At 40.4% G+C, this 27,847-nt stretch overlaps 1 protein-coding gene across 2 annotated transcripts in view; it reads left to right on the top strand.

The window, feature by feature from the left end:
* The window catches only part of STRN (striatin), a 133,673-nt gene extending 108,338 nt beyond the window's left edge, over nucleotides 1-25,335 (top strand). For both annotated transcript variants that reach the window (XM_063443596.1, XM_063443595.1), the window contains 6 exons: nucleotides 2,999-3,120; nucleotides 10,266-10,433; nucleotides 16,491-16,631; nucleotides 18,335-18,442; nucleotides 21,673-21,759; nucleotides 22,066-25,335. In XM_063443596.1, the coding sequence (XP_063299666.1) occupies nucleotides 2,999-3,120; nucleotides 10,266-10,433; nucleotides 16,491-16,631; nucleotides 18,335-18,442; nucleotides 21,673-21,759; nucleotides 22,066-22,235 (796 nt within the window). In that variant the 3' untranslated portion in view covers nucleotides 22,236-25,335. The remainder of the gene's footprint in view (nucleotides 1-2,998; nucleotides 3,121-10,265; nucleotides 10,434-16,490; nucleotides 16,632-18,334; nucleotides 18,443-21,672; nucleotides 21,760-22,065) is intronic.
* Nucleotides 25,336-27,847: the final 2,512 nt, after the last annotated feature.

Here is a 27,847-nt window from a genome sequence, read left to right as displayed (position 1 = left end):
ATGCAGTTCTATAATAACATCTCATTTTCTGTAGTAATTCTACATAGTCATTTACTAGCAGCCATGTCTGCTGGATATCATCTAGGATTGTTTACTTTGGTGTCACTAGTCTATTCTCTGAATAATTGTTTTTTTCATGTATTTGAATCACTTATATTTTGATTAAAGTTAGTTTGTTGAATCTTGTACAGCTTGTACAACTTTTCTCTGCCACTAGACAAAAATACATCCATTCATGCAAATAAAATACTTGTTTTAAAGCGGCACTATCATGCGGAACATACCTTTCTTTAATCGATTCCTCTTCTCTCCCTTTGTCGGGATCTGTTCTTCATTTCTTGCGATCTGCTCTAGTTTTCTTTAAAACATAAGACAGTCTTATCTTATGGAGGTTTCCTACGCCTGACCATCTCTGACCAGCGGAGGAGCAAAGTGTGCTTCGTTTCCGGTGGTCAGAGCAATTTTCCCACAATTTTTGGCTTTCCTCCCTGTTCCCGCGATGCATCCTGTCAGTATTGTCGAACGTCCTGTCATTTAGTTTCTCCATTCGTGTTAGGGTGTAATTCTGGACTTTATTCGGATTGGAATTTCATTCTAATGAATGAAACTCTGATCTTATTCGTGCCGCAGCTGCATCTTGCAGCTGCTTAGTAGATGGCTCCCTAATACCGTGGGAATTAGGGAGCTATATTCGAAAAGGCTGAAAGACCTAACTTGGTCTTTCAGCCACATTTACTAATACTAAGTAAAGATTACTTGGTATTAGTACATGCTGCCCCTACTCGCTATATCGCGAGTAGGGGCATGTTTAGTAAACAGTGAGCAGCCAGTGGCTGCTCACTGTTAAACAAAAACCTAGTACTCTGAGCGGCGGATGGGGGCCCTAAAGGATATTGCGAGTAGGGGCATGTACTTGTCAAAAGTGACAATAGGGGCATGTACTTGTCAAAAGTGACAATGCCTCTTCTAAACAAGTAATTGTTGTGAATCTCCTAAATGCGGTGCTCCAAAACGCAGTCAATGCAGCAAGTATACCTACAACTTGAGTGAGTGTTTAAACACATTTTTTTTTTTTTTTTTAAAAACCACAAACAACTGAATATACACTGCTCACAAAAATAAAGGGAGCACTTAAACAACACAATGTAACTCCAAGTCAATCACACTTCTGTGAAATCAAACTGTCCACTTAGGAAGCAACACTGAGTGACAATCAATTTCACATGCTGTTGTGCAAATTGGATAGACAACAGGTGGAAATTATTGGCAATTAGCAAGACACCCCCAATAAAGGAGTGGTTCTGCAGGTGATGACCACAGACCACTTCTCAGTTCCTATGCTTCCTGGCTGATGTTTTGGTCACTTTTGAATGCTGGCGGTGCTTTCACTCTAGTGGTAGCATGAGACAGAGTCTACAACCCACACAAGTGGCTCAGGTAGTGCAGCTCATCCAGGATGGCACATCAATGCGAGCTGTGGCAAGAAGGTTTGCTGTGTCTGTCAGCAGTGTCCCTAGCATGGAGGCGCTACCAGGAGACAGGCCAGTACATCAGAAGTCGTGGAGGATGCCGTAGGAGGGCAACAACCCAGCAGCAGGAGCGTTACCTCCGCCTTTGTGCAAGGAGGAACAGGAGGAGCACTGCCAGAGCCCTGCAAAATGACCTCCAGCAGGCCACAAATGTGCATGTGTCTGCTCAAACGGTCAGAAACAGACTGCATGAGGGTGGTATGAGGGCCCGACGTCCACAGGTGGGGGTTGTGCTTACAGCCCAACAATGGCAGGACATTTGGCATTTGCCAGAGAACACCAAGAGTGGCAAATTTGCCACTGGCACCCTGTGCTCTTCACAGATTAACCCCTTAAGGACACATGACATGTGTGACATGTCATGATTCCCTTTTATTCCAGAAGTTTGGTCCTTAAGGGGTTAAAGCAGGTTCACACTGAGCACATGAGACAGACGTGACAGTCTGGAGACGCCATGGAGAACGTTTTGCTGCCTGCAACATCCTCCAGCATGACCGGTTTGGCAGTGGGTCAGTAATGTTGTGGGGTGGCATTTCTTTGGGTGGCCGCACAGCCCTCCATGTGCTCGCCAGAGGTAGCCTGACTGCCATTAGATACCGAGATGAGATCCTCAGACCCCTTGTGAGACCATATGCTGTTGCGGTTGGCCCTGGGTGTTCCTCCTAATGCAAGCCCATGCTAGACCTCATGTGGCTGGAGTGTGTCAGCAGTTCCTGCAAGATGAAATCATTGATGCTATGGACTGGCCCGCCCGTTCCCCAGACCTGAATCCAATTGAGCACATCTGGGACATCATGCCTCGCTCCATCCACCGTAGTCACGTTGCACCACAGACTGTCCTGGAGTTGGCAGATGCTTTAGTCCAGGTCTGTGAGGAGATCCCTCAGGAGACCATCTGCCACCTTATCAGGAGCATGCTCAGGCATTGTAGGGAGGTCATACAGGCACGTGGAGGCCACACACACTACTGAACCTCATTTTTACTTGTTTTAAGGACATTACATCAAAGTTGGATCAGCCTGTAGTGTGGTTTTCCACTTTCATTTTGAGTGTGACTCCAAATCCAGACATCCATGGGTTGAAAAATTTGATTTCCATTTTTTAATGTTTGTTGTCAGCCCATTTAACTATGTAAAGAACAAAGTATTTCAGAAGAATATTTAATTCATTTAGTTCTAGGATGTTATTTTTGTTTTCCCTTTATTTTTTTGAGCAGTGAATAAAGGAAAATATTCAGTTAAAATAACTTTCAATGCGTGATGGTGAATAGAGCAAGCACCTAACTTGATTTGCATGTTCCTGGGCTGTTGTAGAAAAAGTAATTGGTTTAAAAGTGTGAGTAATTTGCTTAACATAGTGTTTGCATCAAATTGTCCATTTTCTTTATTGAATCTGTAATATTTTGATGGCCCATTATTAATTACTACATGCCGATCTTCCATTTTACTTCCAAACCAATTGTTTTCCAGGGGCCCAGTTTTATGTGTAGTGATGAGCACTAATGGAGAACAGTGTTACAGTGGGGGAACGGATGGTGTTATACAAAGCTGGAATACTCCAAACCCTAATGTGGATCCATATGATTCCTATGGTAGGTTACATGACTATCTCTGTTTATTATAAAAAAAAAAGCATATGTTAAACTAAAAAGGAGTGGAATAAATGTTTTTTTTTCCCTTCGTATAGTGGCAGTACTTACAAGTGGGATGTTCCTTAGGATTCTGGACAAGAAGCTCCCCCTTCTTTAGAATTTAAATGCTGTGCTCCGCCTGCTGCCTCCATATAAGCTGTAACTCAGAGACACTCACCAGTTCTTCTTGTCCCGGCAACGGACATTTGGAGATTTGATGCGTTCAGCACAGGTTGCTGACCGGGAGGTGAGTGCCCGATAGTTTCCCGGGCGGGAACTGAGCGGCAACAGTACTTCCGGGTTCGCGTTACGGAATGTGACCGGGTACTGTCTTTTGTGTTTTTTTCTGACAGAGTTCCCAGGCGGTCCTCCTTCATTGCTCATTACGCATGCGGACAGCGGTGGAACGCACGCCCGGGAGGCTTTGCGTTCCACCAAACACAGAATCGCGCTACTGAGCATGCGTGAAACGGTGTTTGGCGCCAAATTTAAAATTTGGATACATGGCTGTGCAGGACCTTCCTGACCCCAAGGGTGGGTGTACAGTTCTGGTTCTCCGTGTCACCTGCCCTCCTACACGGATCTTAGGTGATTTAAGGTGAGATTTAACTATTGAACTCTCCTTTTTTCACCTTTCTTTATGCATGCTTCTAGAATAAGTCCTATGTCTCCAGATAATACAGATATAGACAAGATGTCAACTTCTGTTCCGAAAACCACAAGTAAATGTAAGCACTTATGTTGTCTGGAATGTGCGTTACCTCTACCTGACGGATGTCGCAAAAATACATGCAATCAGTGCGCAACGGATCGGCTAGAAAAAGCCGAGCAGACTGATATGGCATCCTTCCTGGGCTGGCTTCAGGAAAATTTGTCCCAGACATTTGAAGCTTATAAAGATGCTGTGAATAAAGAACTGGCTATTCGGGAGAAACTGCCCACACAGCGTAGGAGGAATAGATCTCCTTCTGTGTCTGACGTCTCTTCACCTTCGGATATTTCCAGCCTGGCTTTAAGTGTGGAGGAGGGTTTTCCACCAGAAGAGCTGAAGAAATTTATTAAAGAAGTGACGACGGCGGTACAAGAAACTGAACCTACCAAGGGTAAGGTTAAAGGTTTCCCAAATGTCTCCTTAAATCTTGGATCTCCATCATAGAGAATGAAAGAATCCTGATAGACGTATGTTCATTTCAAAACATTTTTGAACTGCTGTTCAAGCTACAGTCTGGAGAAAAATGGGAAGATCTTCCTAAGTGGATGTTCAGATTGCCCAGCTATCAAAGAAAACCACTATACCTTAGGCTTAAAGACCCAATGGACGAACGGGCCGTAACTTTGTGTAGTAGAATATTCCAGGCCGCAGGATATCGGTGCAGAGCTGAATTTGCAGGTTCAGCGGTTCTCAGAGCTCAGAGCGTTTGGCTACAAGCCCTGGAAGATTCCCTTATGGGAAATCTGATACAGATCCTTCCCATCTCTTGTTCCTACTGAAAGATGAGTTTTCTTCGTTTATCAGCGAGGATTATGGGTTTATCGTCAGTAGCCAGAAGAGCTCTTTGGCTACGAACATGGACAGCTGACTCTGCGTCTAAGGCATCCTTATGTGAATTACCCTTTGAAAGGAACAAAAATTTTTTTGGGCACTCCTTTGGAAGACATTATTAGACAGATGTCTGATACGAAGAAAGCCCTGCCTCTGGAATCAAGAACCCAGGGATATTAAAGTTTTCAGTACAAGGGTCAGAGGTCCTTTCGTTACCAGGGCGTTTTTTGCAGGTTTCAAAAGCATGATGGCCTATGTCCATACCAGCCTTAAAATCCCTGATCTCGTCAGATCTCGGAAGCCATCCAGACTCGGGCCTGGTTAGTACTTGTATGGGAGACCAACTAGGTACCTCAAATAAACAGCCAGTGGTCTAGACAGGAATCCAACAGGCATGACAAAAGAGGAAGTTTTGACGCCATAAGAGTGGGAGGACGCCTTCGGTTCTTCGCCCAAGACTGGGAAAGAGTGCTTCATATAGGTGGATTACAAGAACCATTTCAGAAGGTTACAGAATAAAGTTTCATCGAAACCACGTCCATCCTTCCTACTGTCAAGCTATCCATCAAGAGTAAAACAAATGCTCTTCTTCTTTAAGAAATGTGGTAGAGAGGTACCCAAACGTTGGGAATTTCAGGGAGTTTACTCACGCCTTTTTTTCTGGTTCAAAAACCAGATGGATCTTTCCGGCCGATCCTAGACCTGAAACTAGCAAACACCTGCTTACCATGACAGGAGTTCCGTATGGAACGTATTTTGTCTTTTGACACACATTTTACAAAGGGAGATTACATGGCAGAGTTGGTTTTTTAATATGCTTATCTCCATGTACCAGTTTCAGAATCTTCCCGGAAGTTTCTCAGGTTTGCGGTTCTAGCAAGAAAGCAAAGGATTCTCCATTTACAATTAAACTCTCCCCTTTGGCCTGTCCTCAGCTCTTCGAGCTTTTACGAAAATCCTGGCACCCATAGTGGCGGTTTTACGTCGGAAAGGTATCTCGATTGTTCCATACCTGGACGTTTGGTTCCTGAAGGCCCAATAAAGACAACTGCTAAATCTTCATCTCAAGATTACAATGAAGGTTTTAAGAGATTACGGTTGGATCCTGAACCTGGAAAAATCCAAGCTGACTGCGTCACAAAGTCTAGAGTTCTTGGGTCTTAGAGGAAATTCACAGTCCCTCTCTCTTTTTCTACCATTAGTGAAACAAATGAGGATTTTAAAAGCCGTATCAAAGCTGCATAAAAAACTAAGTTCAATCAGAGATGCTATGAGGTTTTAGGCCTCCTCGCTTCTGCAATCCCAGCAGTGGCCTGGGCAAAGGCAGAAGCAGTACCATTGCAATGGGACATCCTTTCCCAATGGACACGAAAACAGGAAGATCTAGACTCTCCCTTCCACCTATCCAAAGGGGTGAAAGGACTCCTGAACTGGTGGAAACACAGAAGCAAATTCTCAAAAAGGGCCTATCGTTTGCTCAGAAACAATGGTTTATGAGATCCACATATGCCTCCCAGATGGGTTGGGGCGCCCATCTAGCTTCTCAGTTCCGTCAGGGTCTTGGAACAGAGTGGAGGCAGGCGCTTCCTGGAGTTTCAGGGATTAAATGCGGTTTGGAAGGCACTGGTTTCCTTCCGTTCAGCCATCACCAATCAGGCAATGAGGATTCAGTCGGACGACGCCACTACAGTGGTTTTTTTTTTTTTGAATCGCCAGGGTGGCACGAAGGTAAAAGCTCTGCAAGAGCTCTGCTACCACATATGTCTTGGGCTCAAGCGTATCTTCTCGCTATATCAGCTACCCATATCAGAGGGTCTCTAAACGTTATTTCAGACGGCCTCAGCCGTAGACTTTGGTCTCAGGCAGACTGGGCACTGTCAAGCCAAGTTTTTTTTTTTTGGAGCTGGGTTCACGCTTCGGCAGGCCGGAGATAGACCTGCCACAAGGAGAAACAGGAAAGTACAATGTTTTGCTTCTCTCCATTCAGGAGATTACCCAGTTGTCCTAGACGGTCTATCGATACCTTGGACCTTCGACATGGCTTATGTTTTCCCTCCTGTCGCTCTTATACCACGGATTGTTCATAAGTAAGATGGAGAAGGCAAGTAATTGGCAGTCCTGCCCTTCTGGCCGAACAGGAGTTGATTTTCGGAAGTGGAAAACTTGACAATCTCACGTTGGCATCTCCAGTCTCTTCTCAAGTATTGGAGAATGTGACTCTCCCCGTGGAAACTCTGGAGATTTTTCACCTGACGGCATGGTTGCTGCAAGGGTGATCCTTCAAGGCCATGGTCTCTGACCTTTATGTGATGTGTTGCTGTCTTCTGTCCGCTGGTCCACTTCGTAAATCTATTTCAGAGTTTGGATGAAGTTCAGAACCTGGTGTTCACTTCGAGGTTGGATCCGGCCAAAGCCTCTATCCCGGAAAGTCTTTCTTTTTTGCAAGATGGGTTTGAAGCCGGCCTGGGAGTTTTTACGCTCAAAGGCCAGATTTCAGCTCTAAATCACTTCCTGGTTCGTGACTTTGTCTCAAACCTGCTTTTTCTAACATTTCTTAAGTCCATAAGGCTTAAGAGGCCTCCTAAGTTAGTACCTTTCCCTACTTGGGATCTGTCTCTGGTACTTCGAGCCCTTTGTGAACCACCATTTGAACATTTACTGGAGGTTCCTATCAAGTTTCTTACCTTCAAGACGGTTTTCCGGGTGCCTATCACCTCTGCTAGTTGAGTAGGTGTGATCCGAGCTCTCTCTTTCTCTCCGGAATTCACCTTTTTTTTCATCAAGAATAGGTGGTCCTGCACACCAAGCCTTCTTTTTTGCCTAAGGTTATTTCTAGTGCTGCAATTAACAACCTATTTTCCTACCGGGTTTTTGTAATTTTCCTACGTCGGATCTGGAAAGAATGTGACATCTCCTAGATGTTAGAAGATCCCTGAAAATCTGTCTTCAGAAGACTCAGGGATTAGATCCTTAGATCTATTTGTATTCTTTCATGGCACTAACAGGGGTTGTGCTGTCTCAGGACCCTCTTTGGCCAGATGGCTAACGTATACAATCAGGTTGGCTTATCAATCCAAAGGGATTCCCCTTAGTTTCCCTTTAAAGGCTCATGCCGCTAGAGCTATGACGACCTCCTGGGCTGAAAAAGCAGCCGCCTCACCTGAAGACATCTGCAAAGCTGCTGCTTGGTCTTCCTTACATACTTTTATCAAGCATTGTCGGCTAGACGTATTCTCATCATCTGAAACTGCTTTGGGCGTAAGGTGCTACAAGCTGTGGCCTGCTGAGTTCCCACCCTTTGTTGTATGCAGGGGTCTTGCTATATCCCACTTGTAAGTACTGCCACTATACGAAGGGAAAAACAGTAATTTTCCTTACCGTAAATTCCTTTTTTCTTAGTATAGTGGCAGTACTGGCTTTCCCTCCGCTTTCAAATAGATTAAATTCTATGCATCATTCGGTCTCCGTTTGGTTTTTTTGCATTACTGGTGAGTGTCTCTGAGTTACAGCTTATATGGAGGCAGCAGGCGGAGCACAGCATTTAAATTCTAAAGAAGGGGGAGCTTCTTGTCCAGAATCCTAAGGAACATCCCACTTGTAAGTACTGCCACTATACTAAGAAAAAAGGAATTTACGGTAAGTAAAATTACTGTTTTGTTTTTTTTCTTCCAGTTATGGCTTTAGAGATTGGCCCCCTAAACTGTTCTGCTTAAGGTTGTGTTTATAGTTATCGTAAAGTGTATTTTCTCTGACTGCTGGTTAAACACTTCCTTTTAAGACCATGGTTGGTTAAATCATGTTGTTAGGTCAGTGCACTGATCCTGACGTAGTACTGTCAAACTTGTTGGTAAATTTTACTAATACTTTAAATAAATAAGTAATAGTTGCTCACTGGAGTTTGCTTGAAAGTAGGCTATTTAATGTAGTCTCTTTTAAGTAGGAGTTAAAACAACAGGAGTTTGTTGGAGAACTGGTGGACTGTGGTTGGTATTAGTTAATACCAAGTGGAAAAAAGCAGGTTTACATTTTTTGTATTTCTTGTTTTGTATTTTATTTTTATTTTTTACCCTTTTTATTTTATTTTTCTCCTTGCTGTTTTGATTTATTTTATTTTTTTGTAACTTTTTTCCCCTTTTCATATTTTTTTTTTCTTTGCTGGATATATTTAAACTTTGTCCCTTTTTTTTTTCTTCTATATTTTTCTCCTTGCTGATTTTATTTAAAACTTTTTCCCTCCTTTTTTATTGTTCCCTCTCTTGTTGTTTCTATTCCCCTCCTTGTGGGTGCTGCTGCTGCTGCTGAGCTAATTAGGGGGAGTGCCCCTTAATTTCCACTTGTGTGGGATTTGTATTGCCAATATAAACCCACTACTGACTCACAGAGCTTGCTCACTGGAGTTTGCTTGAAAGTAGGCTATTTCAAGTAGTCTCTTTTAAGTAGGAGATAAAACAGGAGTTGAAATCAAGAGGGTAAATATTTCTGCTCACTTGTGTTTTTGTAACTGGGAATGAGTGCTAGCAAGATTACAAGTTTTACTCAGTGTACATCCTGCTGCATGTTTGCATGCCTGGATAAATCTGTCCAGGGTCCATACCTCTGTGGTGGGTGTGAGCGAGTGGCTTTTCTGGAAGCTCGGATTGGAGATCTGGAGAGGCAAATTGCAACACTGAGGGAGAGAAGAATTTGGGAATTGTTATAGACAATAAATTAGGTAGCAATATGCAATGTCAATCTGCCGTTGCTAAGGCCAGTAAGGTTTTGTCATGTATAAATTGGGGCATAAATTCTCGGGATGAAAATATAATTTTGCCTCTTTATAAATCGCTGGTAAGACCACACCTTGAATATGCTGTGCAATTTTGGGCACCTGTTCTAAAGAAAGATATCATGGCACTAGAAAAAGTGCAGAGACGAGCTACAAAATTGATAAAAGGAATGGATCATTTTAGTTATGAAGAAAGGTTAAAAAATTTAAATCTCTTTAGTTTGGAAAAACGGCGCCTGAGAGGGGATATGATAACATTGTACAAACCATTATCTGGAAATCTATTCATAAACAGGGCTATACATAGGACACGAGGTCACACATTTAGGCTTGAAGAAAGGAGATTTAATCTAAGGCAAAGAAAAGGTGTTTTTTTACAGTAAGAGCAATAAGGATATGGAATTCTTTGCCTGAAGAGGTGGTTTTGTCAGAATCTATACAGATGTTTAAACTGCAATTGGATAAATACTTGCAAAAACATAACATACAGGGATACAATTTCTAATTAGTGGGGTAATAGCTGCTTGATCCAAGGAGACATCTGACTGCTATTTTGGGGTCAAGAAGGAATTTTTTCCTAGTTTGTTGCAAAATTGGAAGCGCTTCAGACTGGGTTTTTTGCCTTCTATTGGATCAACAGCAAAAGCATATGTGAGGAAGGCTGAACTTGATGGACGCAAGTCTCTTTTCAGCTATGTAACTATGTACTCTGCCTTGTATATGGCAAGCTGGAAATCTCTATCCTGTTACTCTTTAGATTCTCTCAACCAGTAATTTTTTTTCTCCCTTTCATTACAGAGCCTTCTGTTCTTAGAGGGGCGTTTGAAGGCCACACTGATGCTATATGGGGCCTGGTATACAGCACAACTCATCAACGTTTGTTGTCAGCATCCGCAGATGGTACAATAAGAGTATGGAACGCTGCTGAAGCCTCCCCAGCATTAAGCATATTTAATGATAACCAAGGTAAACCTCATTTTCATCAATCACATGGACTAGTGATGGGAACGTTTTCACCATTTATTTTTTTAAATTCTTTATTTTTGTACTGTATAGAATGCATTCATGTGGCAGTATGGGCTTTCGCAGAAGCCGTTTCGTACCATTTTAGTCATAGGATTTACAGAAAGGAAGAATAGTGGTTAGAGCATGTATCCTTTCTCATGGGAGTATCTGATTAGTGTATTGTATCTCGAGTCTATGCGGCTTGCACAGAAGCCAGGTCATCATATATGTGGCAGTGGGTTTACAGAAAATAAATAATTTGGTTAGCGCAAGGAACTTTCTGCGTCCAGGTATTTGACTTGCATTCCCATAGTATTTTACCTCTTGGTCCCACAGAACGTATGAGTCGCCAAGCGTAAAACTGTGCTGTCAGTTTTCCATGAGATAGTTATCCTTTATTTTAGCTATAAACATGGACAGTGGGGGCACTTCTGGGCTCAACCATTTCTGGGCTAGGGCTCGTCTGGCCACCAGGTAAAACCGTGTTCAGTAGTTTGTGTCTGGGGAAGCCCTTGGTGGGTTTGGAAAGGAGGCATGCCCAGGGGTCCAGCATGAGGGGCCTCTGAAGCATCCGGGAGCTCAGCTCCACCACCTTCACCCAGTATTCCTTCACCTTGAGACAGTTCCACCACGTGTGGATATAATTCCCTCTCTCCCCACATGTCTAACAGCATGTGTCCCTTGGGGCTGATCTTAATATGATATAGTTTGACCGGGGTGGTGTACCACCTGAGGAGGGTCTTATAGGCTTGTTCCTGGAGGGTGACACAGACAGAGGATCTTGTGTTCGCCACCCAAATGTCCTCCCACTCCAGCTGCTCCCCCAGGTCTGCCTCCCACTAGTCAGTGTATCGTAGCCTCCCCTATTCATTGGACTCTACACTGATGTGGCTGTATATCAGTGATATGATGCCCTGCTGCGCCCTTTCTTGGAAACACATCTTTTCAAAGAATGTCAGAGGGGTTGTGGCCACTGTCCGTACCTCCCAGCGGGCGGCAAAGTCGCGTACCTGGAGGTATCGTAAGTAGTCCTTCGTCTGCAGGGTGGCTAGTTCCTTTAATCTGTCATACGTGACATTCTTGTACCTGAAGCCCTGTGTGTTCTATCCACTTAAAGTCGCGTGCGTTTAGTCCCGGAGGAAAAGCTTTGTTCCTGAGGATTGGAGCCATGGGGGAAGGTAATTTGCTATGGTGGTATTTCAATGCTGTCAGGTCCCATATCCTGACAGAATTAAGTATTGCCAAGCATGCTGTCTTGAGGAATGGCCTGCTGGTTTTTGGAACCCATATAAAAAATTAAGGGAGATCCGCCCCCGTCAGTAGCAATTCGATATCTACCCAACATTTTTGGTCCGGGGGTGAGTGCCAGTACACTATTTGTGCCAGTTGCGCTGCAAGGTAGTAAAGGTATAGATGTGGCAGTCCCAGTCCCCCCCTATTCTTGGGGCGGTACAGCAGAGCTCGTGCTATTCTAGGCAGTTTTCTCTGCCAAATAATTGTCAGTGGAGTGCTGTATGTGCTAGATCTCCTCTTGTAACCTTAACTGGTAGGGACTGAAACAGAAACAGGAGCCGGGGCATTATATTCATTTTCACGGTATACAGTCTCCTGATCCATGAGATCGGTTTGTCTGTCTATCGCTCCAGATCTCAGATCAGGGCGTTTATCAGCGGCGGATAGTTGCGTTGGTATATTTGCGTGTGGTCGGATGTTATTTGTACCCCTAGATATTGAAGCGTATCTCTAGATATGTGCAGGTTAAATGTGGTGTGTATCAATGCCGTGTCCGGAGCCGAGAGATGGAACGGCAGTACCATGGATTTGGACAGATTTACCTTATATCCGGAGAGTCTGCCATACTGATCTAGGAGCTCTGTCAGGTGTCAGTGACCGTATTGGGTATGTGAGGGTCAGGAGGACGTCGTCTGCGTATGCGGAGACCTTAAACTGCTTGCCTGCCAGTGTCACCCCTTGTATCTGTGGGTCTCGCCGTATCGCCTGCAACAGGGGTGACAGTGGGCATCCCTGTTTTGTGCCGTTGTGTAAGAAAAATGGAGAGAGCGTTGCGCCCGAAATAATGATCTGTGCTCTTAAGTTCGAGTATATGGCGTGCCCCAAGCCACGAGCAGGCCGAACAGGTATGGCCACTTCACTCTGCCAGAGAAGGCCTTCCTGACACTCCCATGTGCCATGTTAAGACCGTGTTATAAGTTTTTTTAGCTTGTATACATTGTATCCTTTTTCCAAAAATAAGATAATAAAATAGGATAAAAAAATAGTTTTATAAAAATGTTATATGCAGTTACCTGTAGACAATTCACAAATTTAAAGTAAGCCCATGTGATTTTGAAAAGCTTATACATCCTGTTCACACCAAGTGATTTACTTTCCCTAATATTTTATATTTATTTTCCTTCATTTTACATATCTCCACCTAGAAGTGTAGGTCTAGTTATGCTTATACATTTTTTAAAAAAAGCTAACTTGTATATTTGCTCTGTCTGTGGTTTTTTCCTTTACCCGTGCCTCCCTTGTTCTCTGTCTGATATGTAAAGGGCCATAAACTTCCAAAGCTCATAAATAAAAACTCATAAATATATGTATGGCCTACATATAGAAACATAGAATGTGACGGCAGATAAGAACCATTCGGCCCATCTAGTCTGCCCAATTTTCTAAATACTTTCATTAGTCCCTGACCTTATCTTATAGTTAGGATAGCCTTATGCCTATCCCACGCATTCTTAAACTCCTTTACTGTGTTAACCTCTACCACTTCAGCTGGAGGGCTATTCCATGCATCCACTACCCTCTCAGTAAAGTTATACTTCCTGCTATGATTTTTAAACCTTTGTCCCTCTAATTTAAGACTGTCCTCTTGTCGTGTAGTTTTTTTTCTTTTAAATATAGTCTCCTCCTTTACTGTGTTGATTCCCTTTATGTATTTAAATGTTTCTATCATATCCCCCCTTGTCTCGTCTTACCTCCAAGCTAAACATGTTAAGATCCTTTAACCTTTCCTGGTAAGTTTTATCCTGCAATCCATGAACCAGTTTAGTAGCCCTTCTCTGAACTCTCTCTAATGTATCAATATCCATCTGAAGATACGGTCTCCAGTACTGCGTACAATACTTCCAAGTGAGGTCTCACCAGTGTTCTGTACAATGGCATGAGCACTTCCCTCTTTCTACTGCTAATACCTCTCCCTATACAACCAAGCATTCTGCTAGCATTTCCTGCTGCTCTATTACATTGTCTGCCTACCTTTAAGTCATCAGAAATAATCACCCCTAAATCCCTTTCCTCAGATGTTGAGGTTAGGACTCTATCAAATATTCTGTACTCTGCTCTTGGGTTTTTACATCCAAGATGCACTTATCCACATTAAATGTCAGTTGCCACAACTCTGACCATTTTTCTAGTTTACCTAAATCATTTGCCATTTGGCTTATCCCTCCTGGAACATCAACCCTGTTACATATCTTAGTATCATCAGCAGAAAGACATACTTTACCATCAAGACCTTTTGCAATATCACTATTAAAAATATTAAAGAGAAAGGGTCCAAGTACAGATCCCTGAGGTACCCCACTGGTGACAAGCCCAAGCTTCGAATATACTCCATTGACTACAACCCTCTGTTACCTGTCACTCAGCCACTGCCTTACCCATTCAACAATATTGGAATCCAGACTTAAAGATTGCAGTTTGATAGGCCTTCTATGTGCAACAGTGTCAAAAGCCTTACTGAAATCTAGGTAAGCAATGTCTACTGCACCACCCTGATCTATAATTTTAGTTACCCAATCAAAAAAATCAATAAGATTAGTTTGGCATGATCTCCCTGAAGTAAACCCATGTTGTCTCTGATCTTGAAATCCATGTGTTTTTAGATGTTCAACAATCCTATCCTTTAACATGGTTTCCATCACTTTCCCTACTACTGAAGTAAGGCTTACTAGCCTATATTTGCCGACTCCTCCCTATTACCTTGCTTGTGAATGGGCACAACATTCGCCAACTTCCAATCTTCTGGGACTACTCCTGTTATCAATGATTGGTTAAATAAATCTGTTAATGGTTTTGCTAGTACACCACTAAGCTCTTTTAATAGCTTTGGGTGTATTCCATCAGGTCCCATTGTCTTATATTGAGACCTGCCTTGGAGCGTTTATGCAAAGAATGATCACATGCCATGTGTTTTTGGGCAAGTAGTCCTGGGTTTTTTTTTGTTTTTTTTTATAACTTTTCCTCACATGGGGTTGAAGTATGCTGGCATGCAATGGCCCTGCTTTTGGTTTGAGGACACTGGGATGTCCTGTAGTTATGTATACCCACTACACAGGAGAAGGAATGGCAACTGTTGGCTCACTTGTTCTTGGGGGGCCTTAAACCCCCATTGAGATGATGATAGTACTATGATTGTGGGTTACAAACACTGTAGCATGGATGACAACCTAGGAATCTAGATTTAGATATCTTCTATTTATTAGAGAGTTTGCGAAGACCCTTGCTATTTTTTTCAATTATTGTGGTCATGGATGCTTTTATACATTAAAACTCTATAGGCAGTATACTGAAATTTCAAAAATGTGCTTTTAAATGTGTCTTGCTTGGTTAATTCAGGGGCAATAACTTGACAGTTAAAATGTTTGTTAAATAATGGAACAATGGGCAATACAGTTAATTTGCTTTCAGTATAGCCAGATTCTGAAGTATTGCATCTTTCACACTCTGGCACTTAGTGCTGGATTGCAGGTGAACTTGTTTGTGATCTGTGAAAAATAGGCTAATTTGTCACTGGGGAGGGCACTGTTATCTTTAATTCATAGTTCAAGTGGCACTTTGGGCACCATAACCACATTATCTCATTAAAATTGTCATTAAGTCTCAGGTGCCATTTTACTTTAAGTGTTAACGAACAGTTTATTCAAATTTTTGAAAATGGCACTCAATTGATCTGCGCAGCTATTACCTTTGTTGATCCAAGGCATGAATCCGAAAGCCTCAACCGAAGCGGCAGCTGGGAGAGGGGAGGGATCATTCCCCCTTACCCAATAAACAGAATCCCGAACCCCACCCCTAGTGAGTTGATTTCCGAGAATACGATAGCAAACCCTGAACTGGGCTGACAGCAGTTACTTCAAGACAGTCACTGGTAACCATTACAACTCCCATCCATACTCACCTTGCTTTCTCTGTGTTCTCCATGTTCTGTTACCTTTCTGTTCTACTCTTTTTGTTCTTCTTTATGGCCAATACCTGTCATTTCAACCATGGCTATCCTTGGCAAGGCACAAAAGACATACTTAAGCAGATGTTTTTTATCTATTCACACTCGCTGTCAATCAGAGGGTATTGTTGGATCGGTTTATCTCTATATATTGGTATTTGGTTTCCTACTATTAAGTTATTTTTATATATTACAACAAAAACCTTGTCGTCAGATTATGAGCTGTTCATTCTGTATAAGATACAGCTCTGGATTTAGTACATTGTTCACTGTACTGGCACGACATCTGCTGTGACCATTTCATAAATGCATTGTATGATGTGTTTTGATCTGTGTATGATGGCAATTTAAAATAAAGAATTAAAAAAAAAAAAAGCCTCAACTGGATGCCAGGTTGAAAGTGTCACTAGCTCCCCGATCAGAAATCCAAGAAAATTGTAAGTATCTTTTTCACTCAGTTTTCTGAATGGTGAGTTATTGATAGGCTAAGACACTCTCTGCCTATAGCCTGCACCTGACCTGAAGCCTCACACCAACAAAGGAAGTAGCTGGGCAGAAAGATTAGGCACAATCTTCGAAAGGTTTGGGGTTAAACTGTTGATCACTTGTTTAAACCCTTATGCTAAGATGGCACCTGAGACCTCCTTGAACTACCAACAACTTCATTGAGATGTAATTGTTATGGTGCCTAAGTGGTCATTTAAAAAGTTTGTTTTATAACTGCTACTGATGTATGGCTTATTAATACAATAAATTTAGTTCATGGTTTTTGGTTTTATCCCAAGAATTAGGCATACCATCTTCTGTGGACCTGGTAAGCAGTGATCCTGCTCATATGGTTGTGTCATTTAACACTGGCCACACAAGTATCTTTAATATGGAGACCCGCCAGAAAGTCCTCACATTAGAATCCTGCATAGAAACTGGTGAGTGTTATGAGTGAATTGACAAGTAAGTAAATGGGATGTTTTGCCCTAAATTGCAATTCATTTCAGAGAAATGCCGAACAACTTTCTGATCTGTTTCAATTAAAGTTTGCATGCTAAAGCATTTCATTAAAGATAGCAGTTCGCTGAATGTACAGCTAAACATTTGCACCATTATAAACAAAATTTGAAACTCGTTTGAGTAGTGGAAAATTTTACTGTTTCTGCAAATTCACAAACTTGCGTGTGGATGAGTGCTGCTTAGTGCTATTCACGAGGGAAGTTTGTTGGACTCAAACAACTGTTGATAAATTTTGATGGTACTGCTTTGAAATCAGCATTTTTTTTAAGGTGTAATTTTTAGTTGGGGAGAAAGTAAAATCTGTTCTGTATGTTATGTGGGGTAAAAAAAAAGTATCATTTAGAAAGCTGCAAAAGTGTTTTTTTTTTTTTTCTCCTATGGAACGCTGCTTACATAGTCACTGTATAAGCAAGAATCAGAATGACATCCATTTTAATATAATCTTTAAAAAGACTGTACTCCAGGCTGCAAAATATAGATCGGGAAAGAGAATGTGTGTGTGTGTGTCTGATCATTGTGTGTGTGTGTGTGTGTCTGATCATTGTGATGACAATTATATAGTACAAAACATTGCTCTACTGTCAACGCGGGTGCAAACTAAGGTGGCCCCATCAGGTTGCCCTCACACTTGCGTTCACCCGATGAAGTTCTCTGATCATGCGCCCAGTCTATGGTGCTATTAAAAGCAGCACATTTGCAGCACTCACTGCAACACTTAATGGCCCCTGATCAGAAAACATAATTGGGTGTTCAAGCTGCAGTTCAGTGCAGTGAGGAAGTGATGTCGCTTTATCCCAGTGTACAGAGGGACCTAGGGGGAGAGGAGTATGATTGGCAGAAAGATAGGAGTGTGTCTGGGACTCCCACCAACTTCAGCAAGTACCTCTATCAGCCAGTGGACCCCAGGGAAGCCACCCTCCTGCATTCAAACACCTAAACTACACATAAATGACAACAAACCCCTGCATTCAAATACCCTCTCTGTATTGCTTCTGCCACTGTGTGGGAAATATCTAGCAGTAGGTTTCCAAAATCTGCCCATGGCAATGGAACCTGTCACAACATTCCAATGCTGCAGGGCTGCAGAATGTTGGTTAAGTGCAGGATCTACAGTTTTGTCCTGAATGTGATGTTCATCCAGTAAATCAATCTATTAAAATTATGTATTTAATTGTGCTATTTGACCATATAACTTCTAAAATGTGGTCTTGTTAACTTGGTTAATCTCACTGACTCTGTGTGATCCGTTTGATCTTAGCTGCCCACTTAAATTTGCCCCAAAGACCATTATTGTCCTTTTCTATTCTGGATAGTATTTGAAAGCAGTGGTAAGGGGAAAGCGAGTAGATCGAGTTTATTAGTTTTTGGGCTGAGTCATGTCAGCAACTCGGTTCACACTGATGTGGCTGAGCTATGTGTATGTACTCTAATATAGTATATCTAATTAGGAAGCTGACTTGTGTAGAGTAGGTGGGGTACTAACATTATTGGACTTGTTTTTACAATTAGGACTGATTTATATTTTTTGTAGAGAGCTATAACTTGACCACACCCTAGTTAATTTAAACATAAACAAAAATGTGATTAATCTGCATGTTTTGTTTTTTTTCCTTTATTTTAGCTGTTAATGCCACCTGCCAAATAAACAGGGTAATCAGTCATCCTACTCTTCCAATTAGTATCACTGCTCATGAAGATCGTCACATCAAATTTTATGACAACAACACAGGTAAAAAAAAAAAAAAAAAAATCATCTATATATCTCTCACGTTGGGGGTTATATGCCAGCCCTGCAATGAGACATCACTAATATCACTAACCTTTTCATTAGATTGATGTAAATTTCTCTAAATTGGCCTGCTAAGAAGTTACCTTCTGGTAAATTGGCTCAACAATTTTACATTTTCAGCTCCAATATAGGCTATATATGCAATTTAAATTATTTGTGCATTTTCATGCTTTGGTAATTTCCAGCACCTTGAAATATGTTCATGTAATTACATTAAAGGTACTGGGAAGATTTCCTAGAGTTGATGTTAAGTGCTTAGAGTACTTGCTGGGAAAACTACAACCAAAAAAAAACACATTAAAGCAGGCTTCCCCAAACTCCGGCCCTCCAGATGTGGCTGAACTACAACTCCCATGATTCTCAGCCTACCTATTTCATTCATAGAATCATGGGAGTTGTAGTTCAGCCACATCTGGAGGGCCGGAGTTTGGGGAAGCCTGCATTAAAGGAACACTCTAAGCACCATAAACACTTAAGCCATTGTGATGATTATGGTGAGACTGTTTGCAGCATTTCCCTATTTTTGTATTATTTTTGTTATTGTGTTATTTTTTGAACAGTTTAAAAAACAAAACAAAAAAAATACATGACTTTCCCAACACCTACAGTCTAGCTCTGTTAATACAGGAGTGTGTTAATGCTTTAGGTGTTACCAGTTTGGGACAGCAATGATAGAGTGAGTGTTGAGCATTTCTGCCCCAGCATCTTGCCTGTGGACAGGCTTAGAATGCCCTATGACTTCTATTTTCCATAATTGTATTTATTCATATATCTAAAGGTAGAGGCATGCATTTAGTCATCATCTAGTTGTGATAGTGTAACAAATATTAATAAAAAAACACCTTTGTTGCATATGAACAGGTTTTTTTTTTTTGTTTGTTTTTTGTTTTTTTATAAATTCTTTATTTTAAAGATTTTCTGGGGGAAGGGGTACAGAAGAGAGAAGTTTGGGTAACGTAGGTTATGGTACATTTTTGTATTCCATACATAAATTTGTAGTGCTAGTCATACAATGTAATCATGTATACCATTTGTGTCGGTGGGGTACAGAATAAATGGAGGGTAACAGATTTTTAAACGACAGCAGCGTTGAACCTTTGTGTGGATGTTAGAGAGAGTAGTGGTTCGACTAGTATGACATTTGTTTCTTGTGTTTCCCCCGATGGGTTTCGGTCGTTACGTGTCCGATCCCCATGTGGGTGGTGGTCTGTGGTTTGTCGTTTCCATGAGGCCAGGGGTGTCTTCCTGGGTCGTGTGTGTTGTCGTGAAGGTTTTTTTTTGTTTGTTTGTTTTTTATATTGTATACCATGCTCCCCTGGTACTGACCGTGCATATTACTTAAAGAGACTCTCCAGGCAGCCGAATTTACTCACCTGGTTCCAGCGCCGGGAGCCTCGTGAAGCTGCGCCCCCTATTTCGTCAAAATGACGAAATAGGCAGGCGCGAGCAGGGAGCAATCAGACGCTTCCATTTGGAAGCGTCATTGCTCCCTTGTGCGCATGCGCGGCTTCGCCGCACATGCGCGCATACTTCAGAAGGCGGCATTCATGCCACCCTCTGAAGTCCTGAGCGCACTACCGCGCATGCGTGTGGTGTGTGCGGCCGCGAGCTGAGCTGACTGACAGCTCAGCTCGCGGTCTTTGCCCGCCCCCCTCCTCTGCTGACAGGCTGGAGAGAGAAGGCGCGCACACAGTGCCTTCTCTGTATTTTAATACATCTGACGTGTACAGGGCCTTTTTAGGGCCCTGCATGATAGGAAGTCCCTCTGGTGGCCGTCTGAGTGACGGCCACTGGAGGTATTCCTATCAATCAATGTAAACACTGCATTTTCTCTGAAAATACAGTGTTTACATTAGATTGCCTGCAGGGAGCTATAGATCATACCTGAACAACTACATTAAGCTGTAGTTGTTCAGGTGACTATAGTGTCCCTTTAATTTATAACCCCATAGTGCTGTGCTTAATGCAAAAATGTGGCACAGATTAATGTGGCCATTTGAATAAAAAAAAAGTTAATTGTTTTTGTTGCGAGGCCTGACCACAGAACGCCATAGCCCCTGCATCTTACTGCACATATTGCAGATTTTCCCTGGGCAGATGCTGTAATTCGACATATTTTAGCTACTAAACGATTAAGAACATCATTACCTCCAAGACGATACCACACATGTGAAATTGCCTACCGGTTCCTCCTGGACAAATCTTGCGGCCTAAAAGCATGGGGGGGAGGCGGCCACTGTCCCGCCGCCACAACTAACTGCAGTCCCTAGCTTTGGCTCCCATTCCTCCCCATATGGACCGGGAGAAGTTATCCCGGTCACCACCGATCAGATACACACATCACCTTTGGCTCATGTCGCCCACTGTAGCTCAGGCTCAGACCGCACCAGGCCTCACAAAATGGCGGACGCCACCCAACCACAAGTGTCTGCAACCAAGCAGCCCTTACTCAGCAACTGAACCTTCTTCTTACTCTGTGTTGCGTAAATAATGCTGCATTAAGATTAGGACACCAGCACGAGTACTCTGCACTTAGCATAATAATACGCAGTCTCCCAATGTCGTTTTTAAGTGTGGCATCATAGACAACCTGTTATTTCACAATATAATACCACTGCTGTTAATTACCCCAGCACCTATTTCTCGGGACATACTCTCTGGTGTATCTTTTTCTTTTACTTTCACTGTACATATGTTCATTTTGCAATTTTATTTTGAACTCACCAAATAATCTGTTTCTACGGACCTCGCTATGCATGTGCCCACTAGGTGGATATAAGCTTGTTGCCCTCATTGCTCTACCATTTACTTCCTCTCTTTAAAACCAAACCGCACAAGGTGGCTACTGCAATGTAAAATCAGGGCAGATATCTACAGTGTTTATCATCATTTAACCCGTTCTATAACATGTCTAACAGATTCTTCTACTTTAAGTATTACTCAGATGTAGACCTATAGTTCAGCTTGTTTATTAACAAAAAAACAAGGTGCAACTCAATCACCTTCCACGACACTGTAACCACATGTATGCTTGTCAATGTCATTGTGGCATCACAAGCCTGTTTGTCACTCTTTGCACAATGAAAATAAATAAAAAATAATAATTTAAAAAGGTGTTTTAAGCAGAACATAAAAACATGCACTCACACCATTTTTTCTTTACTTTCTAGGAAAACTAATTCATTCAATGGTAGCCCACTTAGATGCTGTGACAAGTTTAGCAGTTGATCCTAATGGGTTGTACCTGATGTCTGGCAGTAAGTATTACATTTATTGAAAAAGGATATCCTCTTTTTATTTTTATGTTTTCATATATATATATATATTTTATATACACACACTGATGTTTGTAATAGTAATGCGTTACATAACTTTGTGTGTAATTAAAATGCAAATATCAGCTTAACCCTAACCATAACACTTTTCTTCCTTCTTCATTATGTTCAATATAGTTCAACTTCTATAATTAACATAAAACAAACACAAATATCCAAGAAATATGCACGACTGAACAAATAAAAAAAAAAAAATATTAAAAAAAAATAAATGTCATTTTCTTTCAGGTCATGACTGTTCGATACGTTTGTGGAACCTAGAAAGTAAGACCTGCATACAGGAGTTCACAGCCCACCGCAAGAAATCGGATGAATCTATCCATGATGTAGCTTTCCACCCATCCAAATGCTACATTGCCAGTGCGGGAGCTGATGCCCTCGCCAAAGTTTTTGTATGACACAATGCTTCCCCCGTACCTTTTCATTTAACCAACCAGCCACATCAAACAAGACGTTTCCCTGATGCCTGAAGAGTTGACTTAATTGGCCTAATTCCTTTTCCTTCTTACCTTTCTTCTTGTGTTTGATAATCAGGATGAAATGAAAAAAATCAAAACAAAACAAAAACAAATGTTGTGGGTTTAATTTTGGTGGGTTGAGGTTTTCTAAACTAATGGTTCGTTCAGGGTGCTGTGAACTCATCTGGTGCTTAGAGCCAGGATTCTGTCTCGCAAATGCCCACTGAGCTACAGTAGCAGCATTTTATTTTTAAGAGTGCATATTTGACCAGGCAGGCCTGGATCAAACTAGGTTCCAGCATAATTTGAGGTTGTGCCTAGTGGGACAAGACGATGGCCAGTGAAAATGGCAAATATAGGAAATACAAATGGAAAATGTACTTCTCCCTTAATCTCATTTAAAAAGCTCCAACAAGCATATTTGGTGGATTACATGGACTTCCTTACCTGCTCAATCAATAGTTTTGGAGCGGAGTATTGAGAAAGGACCTTCCCATCAAATGGGCTATTAGCAGCAAGTGAAATCAGTGTAAAGTAAAATAAAAAAAGAACACATTTTAGGTTTTTAATTTTTTTTTGTTTAGTGTACAGTGCTTTGTGTTCTTGGAATGTATTATAAGGTGATTACCAAATAAATTTATAAAAAGGGTAACATTTGTTTAAAAGCACGGTAATGTGGTGATTTTTGATGGGTCAGTCTTTACGTTCCAGTGACTGCAATCATAAAGAAAGGGATTCCATTCCATTTATTTTTAAATTAAAACTGCCTGAATACAGCAGTCCAATTAGCTCACATTAGCCTGTATGATATAATCTTGTGGTGACTTGATTTAGTTATATTCTACAGCACCAAAAATGAAACACGAGGTGTATGCTTTTGCCAACCTGTCTAACATGTCTAAACCTAATTAATGTAGCTTTTGAGAGAATGCACAATGCCATGAGCAAATTTTTAAAATAACAATGTCAGTTGTTATTTCGTGTGGTTCTGACTTGGGCACATGACTAATTAAACCATTGCCAAAATAAATTGTTACAACCCTCACTAGATGAAATTTGTTAAATATGCTAGAGAATTAGAATTGCTGTGCTGTTTGTGTCCACAACAAGTATTAACAAACATTAAATTTAGCTTACTGATCGAAGATTAATAAGAAATGCTGAGGTTAGAGAAGGAAGCATAGTGGAGGATAATGATTTTTCCATTATCAACCCTCCTAATGTATTGTGTATTTGTGAGAATGCAGCCTTACTTACATTGTGTACATTTTTTTGTGAATATTTTTTTTAAGAACTTTATCTTCAAAAACAAATAGTTTTGATCTTTGTCCATTTGTTATGCCAGCAATTAAGTCATTCTTTAGGGATTCCAATAACAGACGCTAATTGCATTATCACATCCTTATTGTTCTATAGCATTACTTTAATGTAGTGCTGCATCACCCCTTTATTAGACTCTCAAGGGAACGTATTTAATCTCCAGTTGTTACCAATGTGTTTTTCTCTGATTGTTTGAAGGGTTCAAGTAATACTTTAAATGACAGATCTATACATGTGCTTAGTTATTCTCCAATACACTGATCTCTGATTGTTGCTAAAGGCTTGCCCAGTGTCGTTTGGGAAAATACCTTTTCATCACTAATTGTGCTAAATTAAATTAACCTGCTACAAATATTTAACAGCAACTTGAAAAGAAAAGCCACTTAAGGAGCATAAGACTATTAGTAGTTTTATAAATGTTTCAATTTTGTTTCATGGACAAAAGTTATGTATATGGCTTTTTACTTAGAAATTGAAATTGTGGATTATTTGTGTATTTGACTTTTACTCTCCCTCTTACTTTCTTTTTAGACTAAAATAATTGCAAAGATTTATTTGGAAATTCTAAAAGTTATGTATATTATATATAAATATATATATATTGTAAACATATATTAAATGTGTCTAGTATGGGATGACTCCAGGGGTGCGTTTTAATCTTTATTATTTTATTTTTTTACCTCTTTCCCCCCTCCTCGCCCTTTTTTTTTTTTTTTTTTTGGTATTGGATTCTCTTAAGTGTACACCAGATAATGGTATGGGTATGACATTGAGTATTTTGCTGTTACATATTATAATTACAGCTGTTAAAATTGATGTACATACATCTTTGAGTTGGCATGCTTGTTTTGATGGCTGTATTACTTTAGTTAATTCAAATCTGAATGTAAGTAAAATCAGTGGCTATTTAAACTCTGCAAGGAAGAAAGCTCCATGTCTAAGTCTATTGCGGTTTAAACAGATGAATGATATGAGAGGATTGAAAGGTGCCTTTATTATTTAAAAAAGATAATAAAAAAAAAATCTAGGCCTTTTGGAAGAAAAAGTATTGCTTACAAATGCTGACTGGTATATCGATCTTCTCAGAGTTTTAAATGTGGTAATACTCAACTGGGATTGAACAAAACTAGACCCTTGAAGACTCCTCTCTAAGTGAAATTTGATGTTCATTGAGAAACGTGTATTTTTATTTTGTTTTTTTGTTTTTTTTAATTTCCAGGACTATCGACTTGAAAATAAAAAATATAGATATTATTCCATTATTGCTTGTTATGGCAAATTATTTCCAATTTTACAATGCAGTTGTGATTTTTCTTTAGAAACAAACATGCATATTGCATGTTTCATAGGAAGATTTGTATATAGTAAACGTAATATATTTCACTAAAACGTTCTCGGTGTACTGCAATTAGTTTGTATTCTGTCCTGTTTTGATCATTTGAAAACTTTACAACTTTGTTAAACATTCTCGGTTCCACTAATTATTGGGGTTCAAAATAAACATTGATATGAGTTTAATAAAGCAAAATGGAACTCAGGTTTTCTATATCAGACCGTAACCATTCTGTACTTGAACACGTATTTTTGGTTTTGATAAGAAATTTTCAATTTTCAGTGCATTTTGGGTGTTTAGAGGTATAGGGGGTAAAAAAAGTTTAACAAAATGAACGTTCATGTCAGATTTATTTTAAAGAAAAATAAATTCCTTTATCCAAATTGATGTTGCTGTTAAGATTTTGTGCAGTTTTGAATGGCATTGCTAATAGAGAAAGGAAAATAAAAAAAATGTTTGTTAATGTCAAGCAATAAAGGCAATCTCCACAAGCGAGCTTGTCTTCAAAAAATAACTTTGATGGATTATATTAAAATAATCTTTATATAAATATCCAATAGAAATAAGAAAAAAGTAGAAAAGGCTAAATAAACAAAATCACCTAAGTGTTTTTAAGTCAAAAAAATCTTTAAAAAAACAAGTGCATTGAATGTTCGTGAACAAGGGGGTATTGTTTATAAAATTCTGATAACATCCAGGTTTATGATAAGGATTCTAGTTTAATCTGCAATTGCAAGTAAATATCATAGTACTATTACATTGTATCATGCCTAAGGAGACATAATATACACATGGTAAATACCTAATAAACGTTGCTATTCTTAACCCCTTAAGGACACATGACATGTGTGACATGTCATGATTCCCTTTTATTCCAGAAGTTTGGTCCTTAAGGGGTTAAAGTTAAGTTTTTTTTAAGCTGAACTATAAGAATCCTTTGAAATTGAAATATGAATTATAAATAGATGTTGGTGTTAAGCCCTTAAAAACACCCAGTCAACTTCTTTAAAGGACCACTCTAGGCACCCAGACCACTTCAGCTTAATGAAGTGGTCTGGGTGCCTGGTCCCTCTAGGATTAACCCTTTTTTTTTTTTTTTATATATAAGCATAGCAGTTTCAGAGAAACTGCTATGTTTATACTGAGGGTTAATCCAGCCTCCAAAACCTCTAGTGGCTGTCTCATTGACAGCCGCTAGAGGCGCTTGCGTGCTTCTCACTGTGAAAATCACAGTGCGAGCACGCAAGCGTCCATAGGAAAGCATTGTAAATGCTTTCCTATGTGACCGGCTGAATGCGAGCGCGGCTCCTGCCGCGCATGCGCATTCAGCCGATGACGTCGCAAGGAAGAAGGAGAGGAGGAGGAAAGATCCCCGCCTGGCACTGGAGAAAGAGGTAAGTTTAACCCCTTCCTCCCCCCAGAGCCCGGCGGGAGTGGGTCCCTGAGGGTGGGGGCACCCTCAGGGCACTCTAGTGCCAGGAAAACGAGTATGTTTTCCTGGCACTAGAGTGGTCCTTTAAGCTTCAATACATTTTGTAGGAAAACAAACAACTGTGTGTATGGAAATAATTTAACATGGTCCCAAAGGGGTATGATGTGCTACTTGATACCTGATTGGAAGCTTGAATGGTGGGTGCTAACTATTGCATGAGTTGCTGCACACTGCAACGCCTCTCCTTCAGTTGCTTCCATACTTGTGTGAGGCAGGAAGCGATGCCACAGAGTGACTTAGTCTAAAGCAGTGTTTCCCAACCCAGTCCTCAAGGCACACCTACCAGTCCAGGATTTAAGGATTACCCAGTTTTGTCTAAGGTGTTTTTAGAAAAAAAAAAGAAAAAACACCTTAGACAAAACTGGGTAATCCTTAAATCCTGGACTGGTAGGTGTGCCTTGAGGACTGGGTTGGGAAACACTGGTCTAAAGTGTTACGTTCACAAGGAATTTCCCACCAGAAAATAGGCATGTTATGCTTAGGGATGGACCTCATTGTATATAAACTCAAGTGAAGAGGAGGAGCACCATAAAAAGGAGGGCCAAGTCGAGTAATACACTTCTTGAAAAAGTCCAGGGCCTAAGCTTTAAAAATCTTAATATATAAAAGAAAATGCATAATATAATGTACACTTTTAAACATATATTAAAAGTATGTTGATGACGATCCTCCATTTGAAGATACCATTACAGTAATGGCAGTAATGTCATAATAAAAACAAATTGTATTGTTTGACGAATGTGGGATGATTACCAATTCAATTTTAATTTTTTTATATAATTTATTTATAATGCATTTCTAGTTTTGGCAATATCTGTATAATCAGTGAAGTTATCTAGATTCTTAATGAGTTTGAAATGATGCCAAAAGTTGGTGGACCTACTTATCTCTAATTGTGTTCCTGTAGAGATTGCTACAATGTCCTACCTCCTACCTAGGTGTTTCAAATTGTGCTCCTCTTACTTTGTGGTAGGCCTGGTGTATGTTTACAGGTGATTATCCTCTGTTTAAAAAAAAAAAAAAAAAAAAAAAGGTACTTCTCAATGGTAACAAAGCTATTATGTACACATCCTATAATCAGTTTATCCTTTTCATTTCATCATTGTACAGGTAGTGTTACATGGCCTTGTGTATAATGAAGCAATATCAATAGTTTACTAAATATAGTTGGATGCCATTTAAAATTGGTTAGAAGCTATAAGAGGTACCCACGTCTCTAAAGTAAGAAAAGTGTTTTTTTTTGTTTTGTTTTTGTTTGTTTTTTGCAATGGACTAATTCTGAAATTGTATATGAATGATTTCTATTTATTTTTTATTTTACAAATATTAATCTGACTTGCCTGGTGTTAAATCTTACTGCACATTAAAACATTTGGTAATTTATGATTTTAATATTAGTTGGTATCC

This window comes from Pelobates fuscus, chromosome 2 (assembly GCF_036172605.1).
Source record: "Pelobates fuscus isolate aPelFus1 chromosome 2, aPelFus1.pri, whole genome shotgun sequence".
Lineage (NCBI taxonomy): Eukaryota > Metazoa > Chordata > Amphibia > Anura > Pelobatidae > Pelobates > Pelobates fuscus.
Note: the sequence above shows the minus strand (reverse complement) of the source record. Positions and strands in the feature narration are given on the sequence as shown.